The sequence below is a fragment of the Mustela nigripes genome, chromosome 13 (assembly GCF_022355385.1).
Source record: "Mustela nigripes isolate SB6536 chromosome 13, MUSNIG.SB6536, whole genome shotgun sequence".
NCBI classification, from domain to species: Eukaryota; Metazoa; Chordata; class Mammalia; order Carnivora; family Mustelidae; genus Mustela; species Mustela nigripes.
This window is the reverse complement of record NC_081569.1, coordinates 55,773,373-55,786,293: the sequence shown is the minus strand read 5'-3', so window position 1 is coordinate 55,786,293 and position 12,921 is coordinate 55,773,373. Positions and strand designations below refer to the sequence as shown.

Below are 12,921 nucleotides of genomic sequence, written 5' to 3'. Positions count from 1 at the left end.
AGTTCCAACAAATGGACAACATTCAAAACTCAGAGTATTTTTTTTCTAAAAGTGAGATAGAGAGCTGTTTTCTAGGGAATAAAAGACTCAGCAGCATGGGGCATAAGGTAGCGGCTGCCACATTAGTACACACAACTGTTCTTTCCCTTTGCCACAATCCCAACCAGGCTAGCTTCATTCATTCATTCCTGTTGGTACCTGACCAGCTCCTCAAGAGACAGGAATCTAAGATTTCTAGTTAAAGAGCACAGAGGAAGAGTTTTACCTGCACGTGTGTAACTTTGTCCAGATCACCGGGTAGCACTGCTCCCTCGGTGCATCACAACATTAACTGATTTGACTAGATGATCGCTAATTGGTTTTCAATGCAACGCTCAGAAGTCACTGAATCTAAAATAATAAGAGAGGTATGCAGGTCCCTCTGGAGAAACTTCTGTGATTTGCACCAAAGAGTCTCCAACATGTCCATCATGGTGCAAACAAAAATCCAAATATTATAAACTGGAGGGGAAATGGATTTTATTTTTAGATATGTATTTTAGCTGGCCTCAGGAAATAAGAATCCAGATACTGGTGACTTCACGAGTTAAGAAATGATGTTTGTGAGCTATTTGTTACATCTAAACTGTAAGAGTCTGTGGGGTTTTTTAATGCTATCCCATGAAGAGTCTCTCTCATATTCCCAGTCCATTTACTATCTTTGCTAAATGGGGCTTGAAATGTAAGTTAATTTCAAATTTTATTAGCTTTCTCCTCCCAATATTATCAGCAAAAACAAATAACAGTGTAGTACACCTTGACAAAAGATGACATCAGCTTGGAAGAGGTATAGACAGAAGCAAAAAATAGAAAAAAAAAATCGCCAGTCTAATTTCACATGATTGTAGGAAGATCCATTTAAGTGATGCTTTACTCCACCACGTCCCATCTACCAAGCCTACCCCTACAAAGAGCCTTATTCCCCTTCTAGTCTTAAACACCATCTTATAAGTTAGGGAATCTCAGGAGGCTAAGGTGTGGCACAGGCATGAGTGACAAAACAAAGAGATTTCACTCTGTCTCTATTCATCCTGGCACTGAAGTTGGGTATCCACAGCATTCCTAGATTAAACATCCCCAGCTCTACCTGAGAGTGATCATAAATATTCATGACAAACATAATTCAGGAGTTTGCCGAGTGTAAATCTGAATCTTTCCTACCACTAGCCTGATTTGGGGAAGACCAAGTCAATTAGCTACTAAGCGAGCTCAACCAAACACCCGCATCACAAAGCTTCAGACCTTTGCCATCCACTCTAGTGCTAGCTGCATATTTGGGGATTCCAACAATCATGAAGTGATGACCCTTGTAAATATCAAAGGTGTGCTATTTCCTAAAGCAGAATAAATACAAGAGTAGAGTATATATCTCATCCTTTCTTGAACCTGGAGCATGGGACAAGTCTCAACAATAATAAAAATAAATACATGAGAAATAGATGAGTTATGTTGGGGGGAGGAAAGGGTGACAATGCACCATGTATTTTTAAGTCTTAATCTTGTGTATCACTACTGTTCCCAGGAAAACCTTAGAAAAAGCTCAAGCTTCATACAGAATCACGCCAATCAGCAGGGGCCAGCACTTGGTCAGGGAAAGACTCAGTACTTTTGACAGTATCAAAAAACATGAACCCACTTACTTTTTCCTCTGCTTGTACTGCTTTCTCAGACTCAAAATATTTATTTCCATGGTCTTGAAGTTATGTCTCTAACTTTAAAAGTTTTCAAACATTTTAGCAGCTGAATCTCAATATTGAAAACACAGGGGAAAAAAGATATTTTAACATTTTACTTTGGATAGAAAATTGCAGACCTCTCCATTATCTCAATGATATTTCAGGTGTTTATCAGGTCATGATTTGAATACCAAACTTAGGTTAAAAAACAAACAAAAAACAAAAAAATTTATGCGCTGCTGGGAAACCAGAAGGACAGAAAAGATCAGCCCTCAGGCAAGGGAAAACACTTGAAAAAGATGACAATGTCAATAGTGTCACTGTTTTCTGGCAGGAAGGAAGCTCTAAGTTATGAAGAAGAACTATTATCTCTTTAATATAGTATATCAAGAAGCCTCCTGAAAGGTCGGAATGGAAGGAAACAGGAAAGGAAAAAAAGAGGCAGTATTTAGTTCCTAAAAGTGGCTAGGAAAGGGTTGGACTTCTGACCAGCTATGTACTGTCTTTAATAAACAAGGTACAGACTGCTCCCTGCTGCTCTCGAAGCCCATGGAGCGAGGAAACCATCCTGGAGCCAGCTGTCTACTCTGTTCCCCTGAGAAATGGATACTCGTCATTCAGTTGGAAGCTGTACCCCAACACCTTTACTGTGTTCATTGTGTACCAGCTCATGGTAGAAGCAATCTGACAGCAGAAAGAGAGAAAGATACATTGAATTAAACATTTGAAAACATTTCCTTTCAGGAAAAAGCCAACTGAAAATAAAGGAATATTTATTCTTTACCTGTCTCCCATATGATTTTCACACCTGTATATGACTTTTATACGTTAAGGTCATTTTTCCCACTTATTCCCACTATTCTTATACTGTTAAAGTATTTGATTGTTCTGTTTCTAAGGAAAATTCAACAAATATGGCAAAACTGCACAAAAGGTGTGATAAAAATACACTTTTAAATTCAGTCAACATTTGTTGAAAGTCAAATTTTAAGATATTATTACCCTAAACATCAATTGAATATTTTTCTCCTAGGGAGATATAGAATTCCTCTTTATTGTATCTGTAAACATTCTGAGATGAGTTATTACTTAGTAGACTGAGGTTTGATGCCTGAATATAGACTTTAAAATGAAGCCAATAATCTAATAAGATAAAATTTTTCTCCTCAAACTAGTAAGAAATAGCATGTACGTTTGTCTCAAGATAACATTATCTGAGATTTTCTCCAAATACTCCTTCATAGAAATTCAAGCTCATTTCACTTTTGCAACTATGTGAATCCAAAAAGGCACAGATATCTGATCAAAGCACAAGGTGTCATATCCTTTATAAAATAACCTTCCAGAAGAATTTTAAAGCTAGGCTAATATGCAACAATAAAATAAAAACCTGAAATGTTATGAAATAAAAAATCATATTTTAAAAGATGACCAAAGGAAATACATGAAATAACCACATTCTTTTCTTAGGCCACTTTTTAGGCAGATTTCTTTTCCAATTTGCCCTAAAGATCAATATATTAATACTCCTCTATATATTTTTAAGTATATGCTTACTATTTTTTGAAGGTCATGTAAATCAGTTATGTTTCCTCAGCAAAACCACCAAAAGAACTTCCAGCTCAATAAAAGGCTGACTGACTTTTTCTCCCTTTACAGGCTATTCTCACTCATTATTTTGAAATTTCGTTGTACCACAACATTATCAAAAGAATAGAAAATTGACCACAAATTGAGAATCAACTATCAATTCAACTGAGAGAACAAGCGAATAGGAATAATCTTCCAATTTAAGTAAATCACTATTAATTATACACTGCAATGTACTACTGTAATTCTTAAAAATCAGTGCATCTGGGTTCAAAAGTTTGGTTTCCTTTCTTTTAAATGACACTATACATTACTATGAGAGATTTAAGACAAGTTTCTGATATCTGGGCCGTATTCAACTGAAGATTAAATCCATGTGTTCAGAGCCATACAATCAACTGATCCGTATCAAAGCAAAATTTTGTTTTATGTTTCAAAAGGCTTATACTCAGACATTTCTTCTACTGTAGGCGAGCTACTAAATTCTAATAATAACAATAATCATATTTACCATCCATTAAATACTTACCAGAACGTTTACACATGCTAAGTGTTTTACATGCCTTATTTTATTTAATCCTCACCACAGACTTAAGGAACTGAACGGTGAGAGGCAATCCGCAGAGTTAAGAGTTAAGAGTCTGCAGTTATACTCTGCCTGGGTTTGAATCCCACTTCTTCTACCTCTTAGCAATGGAGCTCTGTCCCTTTTTTTTTTTTTTTTTTTTTTTTTTTTTTTAACAGACGAGGCAACTGTGACTCAGATAAAAGTGGCAAAGCCAGGTCACTCCCCAAGAACAAATAGTCATAGGAAGCAAAAAAACAATAAAATATAAGGCTCCCCATGGGACAAGAGAATAGCTTAAAATGCATCACTGGTGGTGGGGGATAACATTATTCAAAACAGGGTAACTGTAGTCAATGGCAGAACCAAATTAAACTACACCACGCTGAACAAATGTAAAACTTAAATAAAATTGTGTTTGTCCCAAGCCCGTCCCTCTGCTACTCCACTCCTAACCAGACTGGACTGTAGGTCCACCATTAAGTCCCACTAAGCTCTACCCTGGCAAATACAAAATAGAGCCAGCCCTAACTCCAGTTCTCAGATAAAGTAGGTGAAGATCTCAAGAAAATGAGCCAACAAGTTTTTAACTACTCCTTGTGAAATTTCTCTAGGAACAGCCTCATATGAGTAAATGGTTGCCTATACTATGATCCAAGACTGGGAAAACAGTAGATGTCGTGGGCCAAGACAGAAAATCATACTTAAGAATGGGGAAGGCACTCTTAGAAACAGCTGAGCCAGGATCCCTGAGGGAAAAGATATACAGTGAGGTAAAGACAAGAATTTGCTTAGAGATGTATGGTATCAAGACTTCTGACTCGTCAGTACAGGCATAAATAGCAACCAAATAATAAATCCATGACAAGGGAACTCAGGGAAAAATGAAATTTGTGCCAAAGGGCTTAGCTTACCAGCAAAAGAATTTCCAGCCAAGGCATATCTTCTCAAAGACAACCCACTTGACTATACATACATGTACTAAATGTTCCACAAATCCCTTGTGGATTCTGTGATTCTAATAATTAGAGTGACGGATATGTCTTAAAGTCTTTACTCAGATTGGAAGTTATTCTAAATTAATTACTACAATGTCCTATCTGTTTTCTAAAAAATATTCAAATAGTGCCACAGACACAGTGAGCACACAGTGAATTATTACAGATCAAATGCCATGAGAGGTGAATGAACAGCAAGTACCAGTGAAAATCATGAGCCAACTGTGGGATGGATTGTTTCGCATGAAATGGTGGTGATAGATTATATTAGTTGAAAAGGTATTCCAGCGAGAGAAATAGAAAATCACCATTAGGCAAATACCGGTAATAACAATTTTAAGCAAGAACCACTGATGGATGCTTGTATCAACAGAATAGTGTGATATGATATTTGCATAGACTCAAAGGATATCCCCACAAAGTAATTATTAGAAAGGGAATAGTAGTAATTTTATAATGGAGAAACTTGGCAGACACCACACTTCAACCAAGCGAATAGGGTTAACCTCACCAGCAATAAGACAATATAAAGTCATGCACCCCCTGATGTGAGGTACCGAGAAGGGTACAACAGCATCTCTGTTCTATTTGCTCTCAAAAATGTTTGCTCTCAATCTAATAATGAGAAAACATCAAGTACAAACTTAGGGGCACTCTGCAAAGTCATTGGCCTGCAGTCTTTAAAACCGTCACGATCATAAAAGACAAAAAATAATGGTAAGGCACAGCCACCAACTGGAGGAGCCTAAGAAGACATGACAACTAATTCTAATGTGTGATCCTGGAATAGAAAAGGGATGTGAGTGAAAAAAATGAGCAAAAGTTCAAAACAGGCCTGTAGATTAATTAACCAAACTACATTAAAATTAATTTCCTGATCTTGATCATTTTATTACGGTTATGTCAGATGTTAACACTAGGGGAACCTGTGTGAAAGGTATATTGGCACTCTCTAAGAATCACACACACACACACATATATAATTAGATACATATGTAGTGTTTAGGCAGGAAAATAAAATGTAAAATATAATCTGATTGGACTGGGGGCTTCTATCTGAATAGGAGGTCCAGGAAATAAGCTGGGAGCTGCAAATTAATGAATGTATCCTCAGTAAGTACTTAAATACAGTATGCCTATATTCCTGGGCCCAAAGGGTCCATTACCTGTAAAACTGCAGAACAGAATAGAATAGAATGAGGGTGAATTTTGAAGTTGTACAGTACTAGACATCATAAAGTGTTAGCCCTTCATTTTAAATCGAAGAATTATAAAACCAGAGTAGTTAAGGGGACCGCCCAGGCTCAACATAGTGACTTGTAGAGACATAAATTTGTAATTTTGGTGGAAACAAAGAAGTCATGGATAAGTAAGGCTAGCAGGTAGAAGCCACAGTGAGCATTTGCGGGGGAGGGGATTAAGCTACATCTTTACCTTTGAACATATACTAAAATACACTTCAGCTAGACAGATTAAATATTTGATAAGAAAGAAAGCCATAAAGAATCTAGAAGAAAATTCAGGTGAAGATTCAGTTTTCATGTCTTAGGATAGGGCTTTTTCAGAAAAAAGAACATAAAGTTAAGCATATAAAAAATAGAACAAGGGGTGCCTGCGTGGTTCTGTCAGTTATGTGTCTGCCTTCAGCTCAGATCATGATCTCAGGGTCCTGGGATCGAGCCCCGCACCGGGCTCCCCATTCAGTGGGGAGTCTGCTTCTTCCTCTGCCTCCCCTCACCCACAGCCCTGCTGCTGTTTATGCTCTCACTCTCAAATAAATAAATAAAATCTTTAAAAAGAATTTAAAAAAAAATTGAACAATATTTAAAAGCTAACAACTGGGAAAACATCTGCAACAGATATGACACGTAAAGGATTAACATCCTTAACATATGCAGATCACTAAACAATAACAAATCAATAAACAATAACAGCAAACACTCCAATATAAAATTAGACAAAGGACAGCAGGCAGGTAATTCAAGATGAAGAAAGTTAAGTGGTCATTAAACAAGTGGGGAAATACACAATGTATTATAATTAAAAATGCAAATTACAAAATGTCAATCTTGATCAATCATATTAAAGATTAAATAATGACATGCTTTAATGCTGGCCAAAGTTGTAGATACAGAAACTCCCATGCCCTGGTAATAACAAGATTAGTATAATCTTTTTTTTTTTTTTTTTTTTGAGACACAGAGAGGCGGGGGAGAGATGGGAGAGAAGTAAAGGGAGAGGGAGAAAATCTTAAGCAGGCTCCAGGCCTGAGGGAGCGCAGGGGCTCTCTCTCACAACCCTGAGACCATGTGACCTGAGCTAAAATCAACAGTTGGATGCTTAGCCAATTGAGCCACCCAGGAGCCTCAGTATAATCTTTTTGATACTAATTTGTCAATATACACCAAAACCCTTTAAAACATACATATCCTTTGATTTGAAATAGTTCATGGTTGTCAAAGTGTGGTCAGTGGACTCCAGTGGACTCCTAGAGTCCCTGAAACCCTCTCAGGTGTCTACAAAGTCAAAACTATTTTTACGGAAAAGTAAGACACATGATTTGCCTTTTGTGTGAAATTTGTATGGACAGTACAAAAACAATAATGGGTAAAACCTGCCAGCCCCTATGCGGAAATCAAGGCCAGGCTAACTGTTCCAGGAAGTCACTGTAAATTTCACTGCAACATACTGGCAGAACAAAAAAAAAAAAAAAAAAAAAAGGCCAGTTTCACAATAAGAACATCTTAAGATTCACTAATTAACTTTATTAAATCTCAACCTTTGAATATGCATCCTTTTAACATTCTATAGGACAAAAGAAGAAGCAAATACAAAGCACGTCTACATATCCATACATATCCAAGTACGATGGCTGACTTAAAGGAGGCTACTTACATGATTGCTGAACCAGCCACTTTTTCCATGGGACACCACATTTTACTTGAACGAACAATGAACAAAGTATAATTATTTAGATTTGGGTGTCTGGAAGACATTTTCTCAAAAATAAACAATGTGAGCCTGTCACTTCAAAGAAAACAAGTGATAATACTTGTTGCAATAATAAAATTTGAGCTTTCAAGTATAAATTCAAATATTGGAAAACTCTGTACCCATCACCATAAGCTTGACAGATTCAAATCTCACATATTTTTCTGATGAGATCTGTGGGGATATTAACGAATCTGATTTTTCTATACTGTAAAATGAAAGGTGACAACATTTGGAAGATCCACATAATTCACAACCAACATTTTGCAAACAAACAATGCATGATAAAAATGCATGATAAAAAAATGCAATGATAAAAATCACGAATGGGTTGAAGATCCACTCAAAGTTCAAGACAGGCCAATGGACTATAATGTAACAGAGTGAAAAGCTTCAAGATATGGTTTCACATTCTACTTTGCAATTAACCTTTGAGAAAATACCACTTGCTAGGTTTTATGTAATAACAAAAATATCCACAATTATCTAAAAGCCTATTAAATTATTCTTCTCTTTTTCAACTACATCTGTCTGAGGCTAGAGTTTTTTCATACTCTTTAATCAAAATAACACATTACAACAGGTTGAATACAGAAGCAGATGTCTTCCTTCTATTTAAGACAGTCACTAAAGAGATCTGCAAAAATGTAAAACAATGCCATTTTCTCACTACTTTTTTGAAATGATGGTTATTAATCAGAAAAATATGATAACACAAAATGGGTTTATTACTGTCATTTTAAAATAAATTAATAAGATTTTTAAAAAATTTTTCCAATTTTAATTTCACCATTTTGGTGAACATCAATAGATGTAGTCTACATAAACAAAAGTTCTTTGGGGTCTTTGAGGCTTATTTAGAGTATAGAGATCTGAACACCAAAAAGTTTAAAAACTACTGATATAGTCACACCCAACATCTGTGGATCTAAAGAAAATAAGCAGACGACTTGGCATTATATACCAAATACATCAGAAAATTTAAAAAACAAACTTTTGATGTCCAGTAATAAAGAAGTGGATAGCACATATAGAAAGTGGTATTATTTATTTGAAACAAATTGTGAAGTGTTTCATGAGAAGTGCTCACAATATGCTAAGTAAGAATAGGAAGACCTATAAACTATACTAATAAGGACAGAATTACACTGAAAAAAAGACCATAAGGAAATATATAAATTATTAAAAGAAATTTTCTGGGCATGCAATTATGAGTAATTCTTGTTTTCTTTACTGAGCATGCAAAACTTTTAAAAACAGGAAAATAAAATTTTTAGCAACTTTTGAAAACATTTCTGTACTGGGGACCCTGGGTGGCTCAGTCTGTTAAGCCTCTGATTCTTGATTTCAGCTCTAGTCATGATCTTGGGGTAGGGAGATCAAGCCCTGCATTAGGCTCAGCACTGGGCGAGGTGGAGTCTCTTGGGATTCTCTCTCCCTCTCACTCTGCTCCCCTCACACCCGTCCCTGCACATGTGCTCTCTTTTTCAAATAAATAAAATCTTAAAAACAAAAACAAAAACAAAACCATTTTAGTACTTTGATTTTTTTTTTAGTACTTAGTGTATGTGAATACCACCAAAAAATAGTTATCACTGTTATTACTATTAATATGAAGACTAATCAAGGCAGCTTAGTGTAGAATTCTGAACTGTAAGTCAAGAAACCTGTATTTGACATTGTTTTGTCTTTTGACTAAAGGCATTTTGAAAAGTCACTTAACCTATTTAAACCATCAGAAATTATCTATGAGGTCCTTACCTGACTGACTCTAATAAAATGAACTATCAAATCTAAAGGTTGCTCAAGGCCTTTGCAACAACCACCTGTTGTGAAACAGTGCCATCATGAAAACTGTGAAGTCAACTCCCAAAAATCACACTGTTAATAGAATTTCCACTCATGCTGCTAAATGACCCTTTAATCTCATCTTTTGCAGAGTAGTAGTACAGACTGTAAAGTTTCCAGTGGAAGAAGAGTTAGTTATTCTCTGAATGGTATTTGGGAAAACTGAAAAATATTTGGCTATGTCATGAATATGGGGGGGGGGGGCGGGGAAGCACATAAGAGAATAGGCAACAGAGCATGGTGCCCCAAACAAAGGGCATCCTTCTTTAGTACACTTTCTAAATCCTCTATAAGTATATGGGAAGGTTACTTCTTATGAAAATGAAGCAACAAGGGTGAAAAAAAATAGTGATAAAGAAAAAGAAGTGTGGTAGAAGAGGAGAGGGAAAAGGGAGGCAAAAAGAAAGAGAAGCAAAAATACAGTAGTAATAGAAGACCATAACAAGAGCAGAAGTTCTAAATGTATGCTCCATCTTCAAGCTGCCCAGAAAAATCTACCTGTTCTCTCAGCTAACCAGCTTTCTCCTACTTCACTGTTCATTGGAAGAGTTGGCAAGAGTTAATGAAAGAAAATTAAATCCCAGTTTGTCAATTTTATTCCTTGTTAACAAGTCTGATAAAAGTCTTAGAAACTATAAATGGAAAAATATTGCCTTTAATTATATCTGAATAATACTAAAAAACATTTTATAGATGAGGAAAACGGACTCCTTCAAAAACATTGAGGTCATAAAAGACTTTTACCCTTCAATTTGTACTTTATTAATATCAATTATCCAATAATCTCTTTCTTCAAGAAAACATGTCTTTGGTGATATCTGTGCAAGGGTGGGAAGTATGAAATACCGCTGGAGTATGTATAATATGGTTGTTAAAATGGCCAATCTTGACCCAAGAGTGGAATCCTGAGGGCGTGAGTCTCTCACTGCACTGAGAACCCTGGAGATCACTTAATGGCATTAGAGAGTCGGAGCTGAGCAGGAGGAGGCCCCTTTAGGCCTGTGGTCCCTTGTTTGTTTCCCGGGGCCAGTGGTCCCTTGTTTGTTTCCCGGGGCCATTTTGTATTGCCACTTTGGGAAGGCCCTGCCACCTACCCTTCATCCTTGGTATCTGTCAACTAACCAGACATTTACGAAGCACCTATCATGGGCAGCCATCACCTAGAACGCACCAAGTTTTCAATAAACGTTTGTGGACTTGAATTTCATTTCAAGGCCTTGGGAAGCTGCCAGGGATTCATCCCTTTGAGGGTCTCCTGTGGAAGACAGGTGAAAGAAGAAAGCTCTTCACATCCTTGATCGCCCAACACCAGACACTCCTGTTCCTCCCCGCTCCTGGGTGACACGTGGCTCCTAAGCGCTGGCTGGGATGCCCGGGCACAGCTGCTGCCGGCAAAGGGCTGTGCGAGCGGAGAGACGGACACTTACCTGGGGAACCTCTGCTTCAGCTTCCTCAGGCTCTGCCTGGTAGGCGGCACAGACACTAGGCACTGGGCTATCTCGTCGTACTGGGCTTTGGTCAGTATCATGTTGGGCCAGGGACGGGAAAGTGGCGGGGACAAGGAAAACACGCCCTGGGCTCCAGCAGCCTTGGTGCCGGGAGACGAGGGGTGGGCAGGCAGCGGCAAGGCGCTGGGTCCTAGTCTTTTTTTGGCTTGTTCCTATACCCCCTTCATCACTAACTTGCACAGCTTAGGCTTCCACCGGCAGCTCGGCGGCGGGGGGCGGGCTGTAGACCCGATTGCCCTACCTTGGCTTTCTGAGCAGCCGCAGTAGGCCCGGCCGAAGGCAACCCGCCGCCATGATAGTTAAGGGCAAAACAACCAGGAAGGAGCTGCCGTCAGCAGAGGTGGCGCCTAAATCTCTGCGGACTGGTGTCCGGGCTGCGTTCACCTGGGATCAACCTGGTCTGTTCGCGGAATGCGTACTCTCCCAGCTACCAGCAATCAGGGAGCGTTAGCTCACACACCGGGCAGCAGGGCACAAAAGCGTCCCATGATCCTCAAGCTTGAGCCCCAGAAAGCGACGGCTTGGGCGCGCCATTTGAATACGCTTCCAAACGCGCCGTTTTAGCTCAGCTCCAATCGGAGGCCAGCAAAGAATGTCGTCTGCTCCGAGGTCTCTCCGCCCTCTGCGAGCAGGAGCCGGACAGGTAATCCCCGCTGGGACAGCTGTAGACGCACAGCTTGGCTTGTGTTGAGAAGTCCGGCAACTTCTGCAGCTCGCGAGGAAAGCACTTTTGGTCATTTTGGGAAACAGAGTAGAAAACAAATGCGACCTCATCAAACAGCCCGCAGGAAAGCATCGCTCTCTCACTCCGCAGAGTTAGGTGCTTAACTGACTGAAACCAGTTCTTACTCTTTTTGTATCTTGACCTCTCAGAAAATGGTAGGCGCTCAAGAAATGTTTGGAGAAATGAGTCACTGAAAGAATTACTGTTTTTAACAGTAATTGAGGTGTTGTAACAGATATCAGCCCTCCCGAGCAATGTATTAGGACATCAGTCCTTTAATCCCTTTAAAAAAAAATCTGGTTTGGAGGCGCCTGGGTGGCTCAGTGGGTTAAAGCCTCTGCCTTCGGTTCAGGTCATGATCTCAGGGTTCTGGGATTGAGCCCCACATTGGCTTCCTGCTCAGCATGGAGTCTGCTTCTCCCTCTCTCTCTGCCTCTGCCTCCTCCCGCCCCCCCCCCCACCTGGTGCGTGCTCTCGCTCTCTCAAATAAAATCTTTTCTTAAAAATCTGGTTCTTGGGCGCCTGGGTGGCTCAGTGGATTAAGCCTGTGCCTTGGGCTCAGTTCATGATCTCAGGGTCCTGGGATCAAGGCCCTCCCTCATCCCCGCTCTCATCAGCGGGGAGCCTGCTTCCTGTCTCTCTGCCTGCCTCTCTGCCTACATGTGATCTCTGTCTGTCAAATAAATAAATAAAATCTTAAAAATAAAAAATCTGGTTCTTAGAAGGCAATGTGTTGTTTTTCTTCTCAAATTTAACATTTTAAGAACGAGAAGCTGTTTCCATTTTAAAGTAGTAATTTCTTTTTCTTTCTTTCCTTTTTTTAAAAATCTGAAATAAGGCCTGGGTTGGAAATTTAGCTTAGATATGCTTCTTGGGTTAATGTCTTAATCCATCCAAGCCTTAGCTCCTTTGTCTGTAAAACGGCCTAAGAGAGTGTTACTTTTTGGTGTAGTAATTACACATTAAGAGCTGGCAAGACCAC

General features: G+C 38.8%; 1 protein-coding gene across 5 annotated transcripts in view; it reads right to left on the bottom strand.

Moving 5' to 3' along the window:
- The window catches only part of CDIN1 (CDAN1 interacting nuclease 1), a 203,824-nt gene extending 192,011 nt beyond the window's left edge, over positions 1–11,813 (bottom strand). For 4 of the 5 annotated variants that reach the window (XM_059372468.1, XM_059372471.1, XM_059372470.1 and 1 more), the window contains exon 1: positions 11,135–11,813. In XM_059372468.1, the coding sequence (XP_059228451.1) occupies positions 11,135–11,235 (101 nt within the window). In that variant the 5' untranslated portion in view covers positions 11,236–11,813. The remainder of the gene's footprint in view (positions 1–11,134) is intronic. The other variant, XM_059372473.1, reaches the window with a different exon arrangement.
- Between the last annotated feature and the right edge of the window lie 1,108 nt (positions 11,814–12,921).